Consider the following 18,519-nt stretch of genomic DNA (forward strand, 5'->3'; position numbering starts at 1 on the left):
GTCTGGCTCCCCGGGGGCTGCAGAGGCCATGCAGCAGGTCTGGCTCCCCCGGGGCTGCAGAGAGGCCATGCAGCAGGTCTGGCTCCCCTTTGGCTGCAGAGAGGCCATGCAGCAGGTCTGGCTCCCTGGGGGCTGCAGAGAGGCCATGCAGCAGGTCTGGCTCCCTGGGGGCTGCAGAGAGGCCATGCAGCAGGTCTGGCTCCCCGGGGGCTGCAGAGGCCATGCAGCAGGTCTGGCTCCCCCGGGGCTGCAGAGAGGCCATGCAGCAGGTCTGGCTCCCCCGGGGCTGCAGAGAGGCCATGCAGCAGGTCTGGCTCCCCGGGGGCTGCAGAGAGGCCATGCAGCAGGTCTGGCTCCCTGGGGGCTGCAGAGAGGCCATGCAGCAGGTCTGGCTCCCCTTTGGCTGCAGAGAGGCCATGCAGCAGGTCTGGCTCCCTGGGGGCTGCAGAGAGGCCATGCAGCAGGTCTGGCTCCCCTTTGGCTGCAGAAAGGCCATGCAGCAGGTCTGGCTCCCCGGGGGCTGCAGAGAGGCCATGCAGCAGGTCTGGCTCCCCGGGGGCTGTTGTAAGGGACTGAAGCATCTCTATGGCCAGCACCATCAGGAAAGTCATTGTGGATGATGGTTCGGAGCATGGGTTGAGAGCTCCTTTCTTCAAGGGGCTCCTCACCTGGGCACCACAGTTGCCAAATGTTTTGTTGTTCATCTTAGAATCATTTGGGTTGGAAGAGACCTTTCAGATCATGGAGTCCAACCCTGACCCCAGCCCTGCCAGGGCACCACCACCCCGTGGCCCTCAGCACCACACCTACAGGGGTCTGAACCCCCTCTGGGATGGGGACTCCACCACTGCCCTGCGCAGCCTGGGGGAGGGCTGGACAACCCTTTTGGGGAAGAAACTGCTCTCCGTGGCCAACCTAAAACTCCCCCGGGACAACTCGAGGCCGTTTTTCTCTTGTCCTATCACTTGTACCTTGGCCGAAGAGCCCAACCCCCCCGGCTGCAGCCTCCTCTCAGGGGGCTGCAGAGAGCAAGGAGGTCTCCCTCAGCCTCCTCCTGCTCCTGCACACCCCCAGCCCCCTCAGCTGCTCCTGCCCAGCCCCGCTCTGCAGACCCTTCCCCAGCGCTGTTGCCCTCCCCTGGCCCCACTGTCCGTGCCGGGGCGCGGCGCCACGTGCAGCGCCGGTCCGTGAGCCCCGGCAGCGGCGCTCGGGACAGGGCTGCGCTGGGCTGCAGCTGTGCCGCGGGCCGGGGACGCGGCGGCTGGGGTGCCGTTACCGCCCCGAGGGCGGCCCTGCGCGGCAGTCAGCAGAGCGGCTGCCAGGCCCAGAGCCGCGGGCACGCCGCGGGCACACCGCGGGCACGCCGCGGCCGGGGGGCACGGGCGGAGGGCTCCCTCCGCCCCTCGGCGGCACCGCCCCGGGGCCGCCGCCCCCCGCCCGCAGGGGCCCCGCACGGGCCAGGGGAGGAGCAGCAGGGGCGCGAGGAAGCCCGCCCCGCCCCTCCCCTCACGGCGGCCCGGCCCCGCCCCGCTCCGCCCCGCGCGCAACCTGAGCGCGGGAGCGGCGCCAGGGCCCCGCCTCGGCTGGCGGCGGGCAGCGGCTCGGCTGGGTTCGGCTGGGCTCGGCTCGATTCGGCTCCGCTCGGCTGGGCTCGGCTCGGTTCGGCCGCTCTCGCCGGGGCCCGGGCGCTGCGCGGTGTCCCCGGCGCCGCCAATGAAGGCAGCCGCGAGCGGCGGCGGGGCCGCGGCCGGGTGAGGCGGAGGCGGCGGCGGGGCTGGCAGTGCGGAGCGGAGCGGAGCGGAGCGGAGCGGAGCGGGTGTCCCGTCCCGGCGCTCTCCGCGCCCTCCCGCACGATGTCATCGCAGGGCAAGTTCAAGAAGGACAAAGAGATCATCGCCGACTACGAGGCGCAGGTCAAAGGTGCGCAGCGGGGCCGCTGCAGTGCGGGCGAGGAGCGGGGCACGGCGGCGGTGGCGGAGCCGCCTTTGTGTGCGGGCTGCGGCGGGGCGGGGGCCGCGGCGGGGCCGGCGCTGGCTGCGGGAGCCCGCGGGGAGGGGTCGGGACCGGCGGCCCCGACCCCTCCCCGCCGGCGCTGCGGCAGCACCGGGCGCGGGCACCTCCCGATCCCGGGTCTGGCGGAGGCACCGGCTGCGGCAGCCCCGGCTCTGCCCGCCCGGGCGTGGCGTGGGGACCGGCGGTAATCGCCAGTTGCCGGTAACCAGACCCAAAAAATCCTTGAGAAACGGGTCCGTGTTGACGGGAGAAGGTGGCCCGCGCCCTCCGGGGCTCCCGTGGCTCCGTGCCGGGCAGCCGTGGCTCCGGGAGCGCTCCCCGCCTGCAGCGGTGGGCTGGGGGAACCGAGGCGAAGCCCAGGTTTATTGCGGTGATTGGGTAAAGAGCTGCCCGAGGCCTCCCCGGCGAGGAGGGATGTGGATCTTGTAAGGCTTATGTAAGGAACTTCGGCATGCATCAGGCCCGGCGCTTTCGGGGGACATCATCATCATCATCATCATTATGCAAGTCCTGGTGTTGCAGCATGGAAACCTTGGGAGCGGGCTGCTCCCTTTGGAACTCGTGGGGAAGAATGTGATCAGAGGTGCTGTCTGCTGAAGCACCGAGCATCACAGCCCGGGCTCCACCGAGCATCACAGCCCGGGCTCCACCGAGCATCACAGCCCGGGCTCCACCGAGCATCACAGCCCAGGCTCCACCGAGCATCACGGCTCCACCTGCCTTTGCCCTGCAGTTAGACCTAGCCTGGCAAAGTTGGTACCGGTGAAAGGGCCCCGATGGCTGCAGGCTGCGGAGGGTGTGTGGTCAGGAGGAAGCGGAGCCTCTGCAGCCATCTCCCTCTGAGGAGCGCAGGGCTTTTGCTGCCAGGAGCAGGAGGCAGATTTCTTTGGGTAACCTGTTTGTGGATCTCACTGCAGCCATTCCTAGTTCTGTTAGCTGATGGCAGCTCCTCCTCCCATCTCCAGCCTGAGCACACTGAGCTCCTTCCCTAACGCCTTTGCGTGGAGCTGCCCCCTTCCAGCCCCCTCTTACCTCAGGCTGTGCTCAGCCTTTGGATGGGTGTTCCCGGGGGGGATGTGTTCCCCAGAGGGATGTGTTCACCATTTTGTCATCAGCCAGCCTCTGGCTGAGGCAGGGCTGATTAAAATGATAACCCAGCTTTGCTGCCAATTAACCCCTGGCCGTGCTAACCGGCTTCGCTGGGGTCCCCGGAGGTCAGCGTGCGGGGCGGGTCTCGGGCTCAGCCGGGCGCTGTCCTCTCTGCACATCGAGCGCCTGGAGCGGAGGCTGCTGAGGTGCTGCAGCGCGGTGCCAGCTGGAGGGGCTTTGGGGAAGGGGCTGTCTCTTGGTTTCCTGCCATTGTTTACTTTCTTGCTTCTCAATCTTTTGTAGTTGGCTCTGAAGAGTGATGTAACAGTCACAACACGCTCTGCTCGGTGCCAATTACCTTTCTGCTTGTGTGTAATTTGGGCAAATTGATGTTATTGCTCCCTGCAGTTAAGCAGATGAAATCCTCTCCTCGCCTGTGGTATTGTTCTGTTCCACGGGAGGGGATCTGCTCCCTCAGGGCTGCTGTGGTCCTCTCAAAGGGGGCCTGGCCCAGGTAGTTTCTTCTCGCCGGCTTGGGGCCGCAGAGGGGCTCCTGGCAGCTGGCCCCATCAGGACCGGGGCTGGGCTGCTCCCAGAGCTGTGCTGCAGGCACCTCCAGCATTTTCTCTTGTTGCTGTTTGTAACTGGAATATCCATTTGCCGTGAGGGCTCTTGGCCTGGCTTCTGCAGCCTCATGCTTTCCATATGTCAGCCAGCGAGCGCCGGGTGCTGCAGAAGGGCTTTGATTGCACCACAGCCATCGGGGCTGGGCTGCTGTGCTGGGCAGCTGTAACGCAGATGGAGCTGCCTGATGGGCTGGAATCATTTCCCTGGGTCTGCTCTGTGCCCGGTGACACCTCCAGAAATGACTGCTTGCAGATTGAGGGCACTGGGTCTGGGGTCTCATCACAGTGAAGGTGGATTTGGATGTGGTCAGGGTCAGCTGCGCCTGAAGCTGGGGCGTGCCAGGAGGAGTCTGTCCCCGGTGTCTGTGTGTGCTGCCTGCCTGCTGCCTTTGAGGTGTGGGCAGCTCCATCAGGCCCCTTACAGGACCAGTGTGTTCTCAGGGTGACCTCGGGGAAGGGGCTCTGGAGCTCATGGCTGTGTCGTGGCAGCTGTCCCCCTCGCTGTCTCCCTGCAGGGACCTGGGTGACTGTCCTTCCCACCGTGCTGAGCTGTCAAAGGAGGATGGACATCCAGCTCCAGAGGAGCGGTGGCAGGGGTCTCTTGTAGCCCATGTGCCGTCACTCAGCAGGGGCGGTGGGAGGAGATGGAGCTGAGCAGGAGGGTTTCGTGCAGAGTCAGTGCTTGGTGTCTCTGGGGCCCCAGGAGGTGAGGATGCTCTGCAGAGGGAGAGAGGCTTCCTCCTCAGTGAGTTGTGTACTGAGTGTGCAAGCACAGCAGATCTGTTGTTGATGCTAGCAGCCCTGGCAGCAGGGAGGGTTTGCTGTCACCTCAGCCTTCTCCTGAGGCTGTGGCAGTGACCCTAAGCAGCCCCCTCCAGCGCTGCTCCCCTTCTGCAGGGCCTCTTGGCTCTACCTAGGGCTTTCATGTAGGCCACCTCATTATCCCAGTCTCCCATTTGCTTCCCTCGGGGATTCAGTCATTATTCTGTTCCTATCTGAGCCCTGCCACCCTGCTGAAGATGGATGCCCAGCTCTCCAGAGAGACTGAAACGGGCAGGAGGCAGGGAGGAAGGGGGAGCGCCGGGAGGGAGGCGCAGACGAGGTGCTGGCACGGCAGAGCTGCCAGATGAGGGTGATCAAGGATGGATGTTTGCAGGAGTGAGGGCTTGCTGGGGAGGATGGGGCTGGCTCTGAGCACAGCACAGGGGGGGTCTCCGTGGTGGGGCAGTAGGACAGCAGGGAGAAGGGTGGAAAGCCCTGCGAGCGTGCCAGGGAGTGCCTTGGCGTGGCTGGGAGTGAAAGGGACTCGCAGCAGAGGGCTGGCAGGGCTGGAGGTGCTGCTGGGCAGTGTGACCTGCCAGGCAGCCTGGGGGTGCTGGGGTGCCACCTGGGCTCTCTGAGGCAGTGACCATCCAGCAGTGGTGGTTTGACTCAGTGGCTTTGGAGGTCTCTTCCAACCCAAGCCGTCCTGTGCTGCTGTAGGATGCTCGGCTGCCCGCGGGGCGTGAGGGGCAGCTGGGCATAGCAGTGGCAGGAGCAGGCTTGCTTGGGCTGCCTTTGGGGAAGGCTTGCTGGAAGCCCTCATGCTGGCTGCTGGGAAGCAGAGCAAAGGCCTCGGAGGGTTGGGGACAGCCTGTCAATAACAGCAGCCAGGGCCCCTGGCCTCCTGTGCTAGGGGGAGAGGAAGGATGGCACCGCGTGGGGAGCAGCAGCGGCTGAGCAGGGTCTGGCTGGGCAGTCAGCAGCCTGCACTGGGCTGATTCAGCAGCCACAAGGGCTCCCTATCGCCTGCCCCTCCCTGGAGACTTGTGTCTGCTCATCTGGGTGGGAGGGAAGTGCTCTGCCAAGATAGAAGGTGGGGGTGCAGGGCTGTGGGAGTCCATCTGGAGCTGTGGAGGGGCTGGGGGTGCCCGAGGCTGCTCCGGAGTGGGGCTGGCTGCCCTCGCAGCTCTGCAGCGTTTGCCATCTGCCCCTGCCTGGGAGCTCTCTCTGTGCCCCCCCCGCTGCCAGGCTCCCTGCCACGCCGTGGGCCCCGCTGCCGCCCTGCCCCGGCCGCCGTGCTGCCTCCTCGCTCGGCTGGCAGCAGCGCGCTGGCTGCAGGGCTGCCGGCAGCTCCCTGCCTGATCTCGCTGGAAGGAAGATCCTGAGGACACTTTCCAGGAGGCAGGTTCTCCTCTGTGCCTGCCTCAGCTCTGCAGGCAGGAGTGGCTGCATTAAAGGGGAATGAAGGCAGGGCTGCGTGTTCCCAGCTGCCTCGCTGCAGCTGCTGCCGGGGGCTGGGGCGCAGGAGCTCCTTGGGCGCACACCTGGGGGCTGCTGTGCTCAGACACACCTTGTGCATCAGTCCCTCTGGCCAGAGAGGCAAAGCAGTGTCCTGTCCTTGCTGCCGCCAAGGCCGTGGTGCGTGGCTGCGCAGCAGCAGGGACTGGTGTGGGGGATGTGGCTGCACCCCTCTGCGCTGCAGCACCGTGGGGCCTGCAGCAGGCTGGGCAGCGTCTCCAGGGGCTGCCGGAGCTCGCCAGGCTCCACAAAGCTTTCCTGCTACCCTGGCGAGATTCAGGTCTCTGTGTGAGCTGTTTGGGTATGGCTGGCAGCGAGGCTGCTGCGGGTGAAGGGCATCCCTGGGCACCCTCCAGAGCGTGGCCTCGGAGGGCTGCACCGGGCTGCAGGGTGGCAGAGGGAGGGTTCCTTGCTCTGCTGTGTCCGTGGGTAGCAGAGCTGGAGCTTGGATGGAGGTAGCACAGGGCAGCTTTACCAAGGCTTTGCAGGGCTGGGGCCAAAGCTGACCTCTGGTGCTTGTTCCTCTTGCACAGGAGATCTGCAGCTTAGCTTAGTCTACCTTTGCTTGGTAGCTTCCTTCCACTGCTGCAGGCATTGCCTCCCTTCTCTCGCTGTCCTCATTTCCTCCCTCTTGCTCCCTTTCCACTTGGCTCAGGATGCTTTGGGAAGTTCCTTTTCTGGGACTGTGGCTCAAGGGGGAGTCTTGGCCCCAGCTGGAGGAGGCATTGAGGCTTGAGCCTCAACAGCCCCTTGAGCAAAATGGTTCTGTGCAGAAGGGAAGCAAGTTCCAGCCCCTGGGTGTGCTGCTAGGACACTGCTGAGTGTCGATGCCAGAATCAGAGAGAGAATCTCCCCTGGTTTCATTGTGTGGCCTGGCAGAGTGTGGGCAGGGTGACCTGAGGGCCAGCTGAGAGCCTTGGCCTGGCTCTGGTGGCTTTGGTGGAGCCATCTGCAGCAGATGGCAGATGCTGATCAACCTGACCTGGGGTCTGCTGTGGGGCTGCAGGAGTGCTCAGCACTGCTCCTTTTGGGCTGAGTCCCAGAGGGATTTGCTGATGGGTACCTCCAGGGGCCCGGGGGTGGCTCTGATGGCATGGCCCTGGCACGTGGCTCGTACAGAGACCTCTGCCTGGGGGCCTGGGAGGCCAAGTGCAGAGGGCAGTGGAGATGTGGCTCCTGACAAGCATGAGCTGGCAGTGTCCCACAGCAGCAAATTGAGCTGCCAGAGAGGGCTCCTGCAGGGCTGAGGTCCTGAGTGCTGCAGCAGGCTGGGAGGGTCCTGCTGAGTCAGCAGCTCCTGCCTGCTCCCTGGGGGTGCTGCTGGGGTGCCTCGGGTTTGGGCCTCCTCTGCTGTCAGAGGGGAAGCTGCAGGCTGCAGCTCTGGGTCCAAGCTCCTTGGTGTGGCCTGCCCCCAGAACAGGGCAGAGGTCACAGTTAGCAGCTTCTGAAACCCTGGGGCTCCTGTGGGAGCAGCCCTGTGGAATGGAAGCCAAGGCTGCTCCTGCAGCCTGGGCACAGCCTGGGCACAGCCTGGGCACAGCCTGGGCTGCCCATGGGAAGGGGCTGGGGCATGGTGCTCACACTTGGGTGACTGTCTCCTGATTCATCACAGAAATGGAATCCAGCTGTGTTTGGCAGTGGGGTGGTGGAGAGGCCTCCTCTGGGCTTTGCTCTGCTTTGGAGGGCTGGTGGTGTCCCTGGGCTGGGCCCTTGTGTGTGGCTGAAGGGCACCGGGCTGGGCATCTCCAGTGGCTCCTCTGGCTTGTGTGGGTACCAGGGGGCTGTCCCACGGGTTGTGCCAGCCCCTCCAGCGTCTCCCTCGTGCCAAGGGCTGTGGTCAGCAGTGCTGGACGGTCAGCCCAGCCCAGAGGTCACAGCTTGTGCCCAGGAAGGGGTCTGGGGACATGCAGGACTCTGCTGAGAGCTGACTGCAGTAGCAGGGAAGGGGTTTGGCCTTTGTAAGGCCAGCAGGTGCCAGGGTGCAGCGGGGGGGGTGGTAACACTGCAGCCCTCTCAGGACACAGCTGGTGGCCTGGAGCTGGTCCTGGTTGCAGCTGAAGGCTTTGGAGGGCTGCAAGTGCAGCAGCACAGGCTGCAGGTGCTCAGCAGCTGCTCAGGAGGCTCTGCAAGGTGCAGCATTGCAAGGCCTGTGTGCAGAGCTGCAGCCCCTGTCAGGAGCAGGATTTGCTCCCCCCTCCCCTGCTGGCCTGGGGAAGGTGGGGGCAGCCCTCGCCCCGCAGCTCTCCAGCGCCCTGGTGCCTGAACCCGGTGGCTGCTGGGCAGGCTCCCCCTGAGCACAGCAGCAGTCACCTGAGGTGCAGTGGGGACTCAGGCACTGCAGCTGCTGACAGGCTCCTGGGCCTGGGGGGCTGTGAGCAGGTGGTGCTGAGCTGGGGCTGGGCAGGGGCACGGTGAGGGCAGCCATGCCCCTTGTGCCAGCCTCCAGCAGCTCAGGTGTGAGCTCACCTGCCCCTGCTTGCAGCCTGCTTCCTCCCCAGCGCTGCTTTCATCCCAGGAGGCTCTGGCTGAGCTGCCAGCGATTCCTCTTCCCCTTCCTCCTCCTCCTTTCCTGCTCCTGGCTGCTGTGCCTCACCTCGGTGCCCTGCTGGGCTGGAGGGAGGGCAGGGCAGCCAGGGAGCAGCTGAGCCCCCGCAGCCACACTGCTGCTCAGGGCCTGTACCTGCCCCCCCTGGCTGCCCTGCAGTGCCCTGGGCTGTGCCTGGAGCTGTGAGAGCTGCAGCAGCCTGGGCCGGGAGCCTTGCTCTGAGGAGCTGGCCCGAGGGGACTTGTTCTGGTGTCCCTTTTCTCACCTCTAGAGGCCAGCTGCATGGGCTGGGCCCTCGCCCTGCAGAGCTGCATGGGCTGGGCCCTCGCCCTGCAGAGCTGCATGGGCTGGGCCCTCGCCCTGCAGAGCTGCATGGGCTGGGCCCTCGCCCTGCAGAGCTGCATGGGCTGGCAGCTGGTGCTGGGCTTTGGTTTGTGGTGGGGTTGTTCCTGCCTGGAGCTGGCATATCTCAAGGGCTGAGCACTCCAGCAGGCAGTGGTGCCCAGCTGGGCATGCTGAGGTCAGCACTGTTGATGCTTCGGGGTGGGATGGGACTGCCAGGGAGCTCAGGCAGCTTCTGTCCCCGTGCAGAGCACTGCCCCACGGCTGGGTGCCTTGGGTGCACTGCCCTGTGCCCTGCAGCATCACAGCAGTGCTCAGAGAGAGGCCCTGGCACTGCTGAGGACAGCCCTGGCAGAGCTGCACCGTGGGCAGGGTGTTCCTGGGCTCAGGTGGCACTCCTGCTGCTCAGGCTGGGATGCAGAGGGATGGAGACGTGGGCAGGAGGGCAGCAGTGAGGAGCAGGTCCTGGAGCTGCAGCCTGGCAGGGGTGCCACAGGTTGGTGCTTTTGGCCTGACTGTTGGCTGGGGGGGCTGTGCCTGCAGCTGGGTGCTGTGGCCCTGCTCTTGCCCAGCTGTCTGAGGCTTGGCTGTGTGTGAGCTCTGAAGCCAGCTGAGCAGTGGTGACAGCTCAGGCCCAGGCCCCTGGCTGCCTCTTGCCTGTGGGTTGGACTCCAGTGCTGCTTCCTGTTTGCAGATGAAGCTGCTGGCTCTGTGGTGCAGGAGTGGCTGCATCCTCACCCTGCTGGTGCAGGCAGCGAGCAGCTCCACGTCCTGAAGGCGTGCTGCAGCTCCAGCTGCAGTCTGAGCTCCCATCCATCCCAGATGGGAAGCCAGGAGCTGTGCAGGTGCCCTGCAGACTCTGCTCGCTGGCTCAGCTGCCCTCACTCTGTGCTGCAGCCAGTTTCAGGCCTTGCAGGGGGCTGGGTGTGCACAGCAGCCAGAGGGAGCTGGGGAGGGGGAAGGTGGCCCTGCTGTGCAGCTGGCTGTGCTTGTTCTGCACCCTGCAGGGGTGCTGCAGCTGCTGCCTCCAGGGGCAGCTGTGAGGCTGTGCCCCCCAGGAGCCCTGTGCAGAGGCTCACCAAGGCCTCCCTGCCCGGTGCCAGCTTTCCCTTTGGCCTCTCTGTTTCGCTTCCCACTGAATGCAGTCAGTGTGCTGCAGCCACTGCCTGGTGCCCTGCTCTGCTTTCCCCTCCCCGGGCAGTGGGAGTTGTGCTGCTGTGGTAAGCCCAAGCTGGAAGCCAGGACCTCCATCAGCTCTCTCTCTTTGGAGAGCTCAGGAAGGCCATGGGCAGGGTGGCAAGATGTGAGCAGACAGCAGGAGCAGTGCAGAGCCACTTGTGCCTGGGGGTGTCCAAGGCAGCTGGGAGCAGGCTCTCAGCAGCAGCTCCTTCCAAGGCATTTCTGCCCCCCTGCTGCACGGCCTGCGAGTGCCTTGCCTCTGCCTGCAGCCTCTCCTGCACCGCCTGCAGCCTCTCCTGCACCGCCTGCAGCCTCTCCTGCACCGCCCCAGGCCTTGCCCTGCTCCTGCTCAGATCCCTGCAGCAGCAGCCAGCAGCCACTGAGTGGAAATGCCACAAAGCTCTGCAAGTTGAACCGTGGCAGAGTGCTGCTGGAGTCCTTGTCCTTGGGGCTGCCAGCTGAGGCAGGTTGTTGTCATTGCAGCAGTGGAAGAGGTCAGCTCGGAGCTGCAGGGGAGTGGGAGGAGGAGGAAAAGAAGCCCAAACAGGTTGCTTGCCTCCTGCTGATCATGCAGCATGTGCTGTGCTGCTCCCTGAGCAGAGACCTCCTCACTGCAGCTCCCTGGGAGGAGGCTGGAGCGGGGGCCTGGGCTCTGCTGCCTGGCATCAGGTGATGGAGAGAGGAGAAGGCTGAAATTGTGCCAGGGGAGGCTTGGGATGAGGAACACTCTCTGTGCTGCAGGAGTGGCCAGGGGCTGGCACAGGCTGCCCAGGGAGCTGCAGGTGTGCAAGAGCCCTGTGGCCACGGCACCTGGTTTGGTGGCCATGGTGGGGTTGGGTTGCTGGTTGGACTGGAGGATCTTGGAGGCGTCTCCAGCCCTGCTGGCTCTGGGGTCTGTGCTGCTGCCTGCTGCTTGAGGAGAGCTCTGGGGAGCAGGCAGGAGAGGCAGAGGGTTGGGGAGCATGCAGCAGGTGGTGCAGCTGTCCTGAGGCACTGGGCAGGAGGTCCTTCTGCAGGGCACACGACCAGGGAACTCCTTCAGAAGGAACTTCCACTGGGGTTAAACAAGACCTGGAGGAGCTTTCCTGGAAGGGGGTGGTGGGCAGGGACAGCTGTGTGCCCCTGGGCACCTGCAGAGCCAGCCCTGCCCCAGGCACCAGGCAGGCACAGCGCTCCTGGCCCTGGGCACTGCAGAGCTGGTGCCACAGCTCCAGCCTGGCTGTGTCCTGCTGCACCCAAAGACATCACCCCGGGGTGCTGGGGCAGCCTGGGGAGCAGGGACGTGCCTGGGGGCTGCCTGAGGCGGGAGGGTGTGCCAGGCACTCCCGTGCCAGGCTGGAGGGTGGGCTGGCACCGGGGCTGTGAGTGCTGGGGCAGCTTCTCACTGGGCAGCGAGGGTGGTGATGCTGCCTGCCTTGCAGTGGGTGGCACTGGGGGGTGCTGGGGGGCTGCAGGCAGTGTGCTGGAGATGAGGCACAGCAGGGCTGGAGGTGGTGGTGCCACGGCTGCTCCGCTGGGCACCGGGCAGCAGGACGGGCTGCGCCGGAGCGCCTCGGCCGTGGCAGCGCTCTCGGGGCTCCTTCACAGCTGCCTGGGTGCCAGGTGTGAGCCTCAGCTGCCCTGGGGCCTGCCAGTGCCTTGGCACCTCGGCACCACGCCGAGGGCTGCCGCGGAGGCCTGGCCACGCTGCCGCCCGGCGCCTGCTGCAGTGTCCTTGGCTGTGCTGTGCTCCTGGTGGCGGCAAGGACGAGGCTGAGCTGGGCACAGCCGGGGGGGCACTGTGCCTTGCAGGGGCAGAAGGAGTGGGGGATGGCCCTGCCCTAGCTTTGGGGGTCTGCACGTGTCCAGAGCTCCCTGTCCCAGCAGCACTCTCAAGTCTCCCAGCAGCTGAAGTGTCTCTGCCAGCAGCACTCCCCGAGGGTCCCCTGCCAGCAGCACTCCCCCAGTGTCCCCAGTGTCCCCCAGCAGCACTCCCCCAGTGTCCCCCAGCAGCACTCCCCCAGTGTCCCCAGTGTCCCCCAGCAGCACTCCCCCAGTGTCCCCCAGCAGCACTCCCCCAGTGTCCCCAGTGTCCCCCAGCAGCACTCCCCCAGTGTCCCCCAGCAGCACTCCCCCAGTGTCCCCAGTGTCCCCCAGCAGCACTCCCCCAGTGTCCCCAGTGTCCCCCAGCAGCACTCCCCCAGTGTCCCCCAGCAGCACTCCCCCAGTGTCCCCAGTGTCCCCCAGCAGCACTCCCCCAGTGTCCCCCAGCAGCACTCCCCCAGTGTCCCCCAGCAGCACTCCCAGGTCTCCCCTGCCAGCCTGCCCTGCAGATGAGTTGCCAGGCTGGCAGCACAGCTGCTCCCTGCAGGCTTTCTTCACTGAAGCACTGGCACAGGCTGCCCAGGGCAGTGCTGGAGTGGCCGTCCCTGGCTGTGGGCAGGCTGCTGAGGGCCACGGTGACCTTGCAGTGCTGAGCTGGGGGCTGGGCTGGAGGAGCTTGGAGGTCTCTGCCAACCAAAGCTGTTCTGTGGCTCCGCGCTGCCTCGCCAAGGTGTTTGCTGGGCCTCCATTGCGGCTCCAACGGGCACCAGGGATCCAGGAGGTGGAGGAGGCCCCGCTTGCTCCTGGGGGCACCCTGCTGGGCTCCCCATTCTCCTGGGTGGCAGCTCAGGATGAAGCCCTTTGTGTGCCCTGGGCAGCCCTGGCAGGGCCCTTCTCCGCGCCCCTGCCGGTGCCCGCCGGGAGCTGCCTGCTCCATGGTGGTGGTTTGGCAGGGTGGGGATTGCTTGCTCCAAGCCCAATTACAGCTGACAGCACTGAGCTGCTTATTTACAAACAGATCCATCTGCTGCTGGCCTGCCTGAGATCGCTGCCAGCGCAGCTCCGGGCCCCAGCTGCTGGGGGTGCCCACGCCGGCATCCAGCGCCGCTGCAGGCAGCCTCCTCCTGGGGCAGGGGGTGACAGATCCTGCTGCAGAGGGCTGTGTCTTGGCACCAGCTGGCATGGAGGCGTGTGGCACGCCCAGGGTGGGACCTCAGACCGTTGGGAAGGGGCTGGGGGTAGCCCTGGGGGAGCATTCTGTGCCTCTTGGGTCTGCAGAGCAGCAGGGCCCGGGGCTGCTGCCCCCGGGGGGAAGCTCTGGCTGCTTCCAGCAGCTCGTTGGCCGCCTGAGCTTTGACCTGCAGGGGCTGAGGTGATGGAGCAGCCTGGGGGCTGCAGCCTGGGGGTGCTGTGGTGCCTTCCATGGGCTGTGGCAGCAGGGTGTGTGGGCAGGGGGCATTCGGTAGCAGCGCAGAGAGCTGCACCCAGCTCAGATCCTCACCCAGGCTGGATGCCTGGGTCTGGCAGGGCAGATCATGCCCAGCTCTCTGGCCAGCTGAGGGGCTGCTTGGGAGCCACATTCCTGCCATCATTTGCTGGCAGGGATGCACTGCAGTGTGGCCCTGGCACACTCCATGCTCCATCTCCTTAAGCAGGGGATCCTTGGTGGCTCTCCAGAGTGGTGAGAGGAGCCCTGGGCTGTGAGCATCCTGCTGCTGGGCAGCAGCAGCCTGTGGCTCCAGATGACCAGGGCACAGTTCTGGTGACAAAGGTCCCCCAAATGGGTACCAGGAGGAGGGGCAATGGCTTTGAGCTGGAGGAGGGCAGAGCTAGGCTGGGCATGAGGAAGAAATTCTCAGCAGTGAGGCTGGGGAGAGCCTGGCACAGGCTGCCCAGGGAGGCTGTGGCTGTCCCCTGCCTGGAGGTGTTCAAGGCCAGGCTGGATGAGGCCTGGAGCAGCCTGGGCTGGGGGAGGTGTCCCTGCCCAGGGCAGAGGGTTGGAGCTGGGTGATACTGAAGGTCCCTTCCAAGCCAAAGCCCTCCAGGATTCCCTGGGGATGTGATCAGCCCTGCTTTATCCAGCACCTGCAGCTTGCTGGCTGGGGGCAGCTGGCTGGGCAGCAGTGATGTGCAAAGGGATCTTGTGATGCTGTGTGGAGGGAGAGGGCAGAGCACAGTGACCACGAGGGTAAAGCCTGAGTGTTTTGAGGCTCATTTGCTTCTTGTTAGTGAGATCTGGGGCTGGCTTTACTCCAGGGCTTGCACACCCCTCAGCCTGCACCGTCAGCCAGGGCTGGGCACCTTCCCTGCCTTGCTGTGTCCAGGCTCAGTGTTGGTTGGAGTCAAAGGCTCCCAAGCTAAAGGAGGTTCCTCCTGAGCTCTGGAGTTTGGGATTCCCCCTGATGAAGTGGGGTCCCAGAGCCCCCAGGCTGAGAGCACTGCAGGGCTCTGTGACCTTCCCTCCCTCAGGTGCACTCAGGGTGTGCACTTCAGAGCTTCCAGTGAGTGGCTAAGTCCTGATCCTCAGATGGTTCCCCGGCGCTGTGGGCAGCCAGGGCTGGCTGGGAGGGTCTCAGATGTGCCCTGCCAGGCTCTGTGCCAGGCTGGCCCTGCCTGCTGCCACCCTCAGCTCCAGCAGCTTGCCCTTAATGAGCTCCCTGAAGGCCACCCCGTGGGACCTCCCCCGGAGGGGAGCAGCACAAGGCCATCAAAGTGATAAAGGCCTTGAGAGCTCTGCCTGCTGCTTTGTGTGCAGGGATGAATGAGCCTCCTGCCCCTCTGCTGGAGGCAGCCTGCAGCTCTGGGCAGAGCTTTCATGTGGATTCCACTGCAATAAAGCTCTGCTCTGGCTCAGTGCAAGCCCTGCCTGGCTGCAGCCTCAGATCTGCCTGGCAGTGCAGACACCCCTGACAGAAGCTGATCTGATCTGCTCAGCCCCTGGTGGGAGATGTGCCTCACTCCCTGCTTGCTCTGGGAGCTGCCTGTGCCTGGTGTTCGGCTGGGCTGTGACCAGCAGCTGCCTGGTGCTGGGGTTCCCTGGGTGCTGATGGAGAGCAGCCACGCAGCAGCTCCTCCTGGGGGCAAGGCTGAGGCCATGTCCTCCTGCTGCCTCCCCTGGGCTGAGCAGAGCCTCCCTCTGCAGGGGGAGACACCCAGCAGTGCTTCCCCCAGGCTTTACCTCTCCAGTTCTCTGCACCACGGATCCAGGCTGCAGGTTCAGAGCCTGCTTGGAATGGGGACTGCAGGTCCTGCTGCTGGGGTCCAGGCTGTGCCTCCCACCCTCGTGGGGTCCATGGCAGGAGGTCTGCAGGGCAGGCTTAGGACATCCATGCAGTCAGAGAAAGGTTTGTGTCGGAGGGGACCTCCAGAGGTCATCTAATCCACCCCCCTGCAGTGAGCAGGGACATCCTCTGCTAGGTCAGGCTGCTCAGAGCCTTGGATCAGGGCAGCCCTGCAGTGGTGAGATCCTGCTGCAGCCCAGAGCAGGAGCTCTGCTCTGTCCCCCGTGGTGGGGATGGAGGCAGCTTCAGTGGGTGAGCAAGAGCTGTCAGTGCTGCTGCAGCCCAGCATTTGGGGCTGCTTTGCATTTGTCAGCATGCACTGATGATTCCCAGGAGCAGCTCTCCTCAACTGAGGCTGCCTGGGGAGGCAGGCAGGGCCAGCAGGGAGTGGTGGATACCCCTCAGAGAGGCACAGCAGGACGTGGTGGGGCCACTGCCAGCTCTGCCCTGCAGCTGTGTGCCTGCTGCTAAGTGCCAGCTGCTCAGGAAGCTGCTCCTGCTCTTGCTCCCAGCCTTCAGCCTCTGGGGTGGAGGTGGAGGTGTTCCAGGTCACCATGGGGAGCTGCTGGCCTGGCCCTGGACAGACAGCTTCAGATCCTCAAGTGCTTTGTTAGCAGGGAGGGCAGGGGGCCTGGGAGGACAGCAGGGTGTGTGTTGTGTTGGGGTGAAGGCTTTGGTGGTGCAGCTGCTGCTGGTCTGTGCTGCCTCCAGAGCAGTGGAGATGCAGAGCCTGGTGTCACATGAGATGGGTGGCCTCAGAATCCTTCCCCACTTGGTTTGCTCTGGGTTACAGCTGGGCAGAGGCTGCTCTGAAGGCCAGATGTGATGTGATGAGATGAGAGTGCCTGGGCAGGCAGGGATCCTGAGTGAGTGATGCGTGGAGAAGGGCAGGAGGAGGCACAATTAAGCTTAGGCCAGAGGACAGAGCAGGGCACTGCAGATGGAGGCTGCGTAGCCATGTGCCTGCTGGAGGAGAAGGAAGATGACCTTGTGCTGGTGTGGTGCTTGCTGTGCTGCACAGCTCCCCCAGAGGAGCCTGGAGCTGCTCCTGTGCACCACTGCTGCCCGGCTTGGCTCAGCTGGGCTCTGTGGGAGCAGCCCAGGACCCTGGGCAGAGCTGCTGCCCAGGAGGGGCTCTGGAGAGGCAGTGTGGGGTCAGATCTGGGTCCTCTCTGCAGGGATGATGACTCTGAGCTGCTCGCTCAGGCTGGACTTGACCTCTGCAGCTTCCCCCCCCGTGGCTCCAGGGGCAGTCCTGTGCTGCTGCAGTGTTCAGGTTGGCACTGCCAGCGCTCTGGAGGAGAGCTCACAGCAGCAGCTGAGCCCTCAGCGTAGCAGAGGCTTCAGGCAGATCTGTGATGAGTAGCTGTGGTGCAGAGCCTGGGGTCTGGCTGCCTTCAGGAGGCCCTCAGCTGCCCCCACGCTCGCCCAGAGGCAGCACAGCAGCAAGCAGCAGCGCTGCAGGTAGCTGTGGAGCCAAGGGGTGCCCGGGGGGCTGATCCCACTGGAGTCTTGCCCCAGTAAACAGAGAGGGATGTGGAAGCCTGTGATGATTCCTGACAGGCAGATGAGGGAAGATGGGAGAGGTGCTGGAGAAGGCTCTGCTGGGCTCCAGCGAGCGTTGTTTGCTCAGCAGGACTCGGGCCAGGCCGGCAGTGCTTGCAGCGCAAGAGCTGGACGTTGGGAAAGGGAGGAGAATGCAGGAGAGGATGAGGGCCAAGCAGGGGTGGGGAGGGAGGAGCAGGGAGGGCTGAGCTCCATCCTGGGCTCGGAGGGGAGGAGGGGTGGGCTAAGGGCTTGGCTCCACGGCACCGAGGCTGTCCGGGGGGCGAGGTGGCAGGAGGGGGTCGCTGCTGCCAGGTCCCTCTGCAGGGCTGTGTCCTGGTGCTTGCCCTTGGCCCCCAGCCTGCCTCTGCCTGCGTGCTGCGGCCGGGGCCGCCCCGGGGAGCAGGCAGGAGCCCCGGGGAGCAGGCAGGAGCCCCGGGAGCAGGCAGGAGCCCCGGGAGCAGGCAGGAGCCCGGGGGAGCAGGCAGGAGCCCCGGGGAGCAGGCAGGAGCCCCGGGAGCAGGCAGGAGCCCGGGGGAGCAGGCAGGAGCCCCGGGGAGCAGGCAGGAGCCCGGGGGAGCAGGCAGGAGCCCCGGGAGCAGGCAGGAGCCCCGGGAGCAGGCAGCAGCCCGGGGGAGCAGGCAGGAGCCCCGGGGAGCAGGCAGGAGCCCCGGGAGCAGGCAGGAGCCCCGGGAGCAGGCAGGAGCCCGGGGAGCAGGCAGGAGCCCCGGGAGCAGGCAGGAGCCCCGGGGAGCAGGCAGGAGCCCAGGGGAGCGGCAGGAGCCCCGGGGAGCAGGCAGGAGCCCCGGGGAGCAGGCAGGAGCCCCGGGGAGCGGCAGGAGCCCCGGGAGCAGGCAGGAGCCCCGGGGAGCAGGCAGGAGCCCCGGGAGCAGGCAGGAGCCCGGGGGAGCAGGCAGGAGCCCCGGGGAGCAGGCAGGAGCCCCGGGGAGCGGCAGGAGCCCCGGGAGCAGGCAGGAGCCCCGGGGAGCAGGCAGGAGCCCCGGGAGCAGGCAGGAGCCCGGGGAGCAGGCAGGAGCCCCGGGAGCAGGCAGGAGCCCCGGGAGCAGGCAGGAGCCCGGGGAGCAGGCAGGAGCCCCGGGAGCAGGCAGGAGCCCGGGGGAGCAGGCAGGAGCCCGGGGAGCAGGCAGGAGCCCGGGGGAGCAGGCAGGAGCCCCGGGAGCAGGCAGGAGCCCCGGGGAGCGGCAGGAGCCCGGGGGAGCAGGCAGGAGCCCCGGGGAGCAGGCAGGAGCCCGGGGGAGCAGGCAGGAGCCCCGGGAGCAGGCAGCAGCCCGGGGGAGCAGGCAGGAGCCCCGGGAGCAGACAGGAGCCCCGGGGAGCAGGCAGGAGCCCCGGGAGCAGGCAGGAGCCCGGGGAGCAGGCAGGAGCCCCGGGAGCAGGCAGGAGCCCGGGGGAGCAGGCAGGAGCCCGGGGAGCAGGCAGGAGCCCCGGGAGCAGGCAGGAGCCCCGGGGAGCAGGCAGGAGCCCCGGGAGCAGGCAGGAGCCCCGGGAGCAGGCAGGAGCCCGGGGGAGCAGGCAGGAGCCCGGGGAGCAGCAGGAGCCTCGGGAGCAGGCAGGAGCCCCGGGAGCAGGCAGGAGCCCCGGGAGCAGGCAGGAGCCCGGGGAGCAGGCAGGAGCCCCGGGAGCAGGCAGGAGCCCGGGGGAGCAGGCAGGAGCCCGGGGAGCAGGCAGGAGCCCCGGGAGCAGGCAGGAGCCCCGGGGAGCGGCAGGAGCCCCGGGAGCAGGCAGGAGCCCCGGGGAGCAGGCAGGAGCCCCGGGAGCAGGCAGGAGCCCCGGGAGCAGGCAGGAGCCCCGGGGA

General features: G+C 66.3%; 1 protein-coding gene across 2 annotated transcripts in view; it reads left to right on the top strand.

Annotated features, from left to right (window-relative positions):
- Positions 1-1,808: 1,808 nt before the first annotated feature.
- SRGAP3 (SLIT-ROBO Rho GTPase activating protein 3) overlaps positions 1,809-18,519 on the top strand; it is a 63,975-nt gene continuing 47,264 nt past the window's right edge. For both annotated transcript variants that reach the window (XM_054179892.1, XM_054179902.1), the window contains exon 1: positions 1,809-1,920. In XM_054179892.1, coding sequence (XP_054035867.1) covers positions 1,854-1,920 — 67 coding nt within the window. In that variant the 5' untranslated portion in view covers positions 1,809-1,853. The remainder of the gene's footprint in view (positions 1,921-18,519) is intronic.

This window comes from Dryobates pubescens, chromosome 1 (assembly GCF_014839835.1).
Source record: "Dryobates pubescens isolate bDryPub1 chromosome 1, bDryPub1.pri, whole genome shotgun sequence".
Classification (NCBI taxonomy): Eukaryota; Metazoa; Chordata; class Aves; order Piciformes; family Picidae; genus Dryobates; species Dryobates pubescens.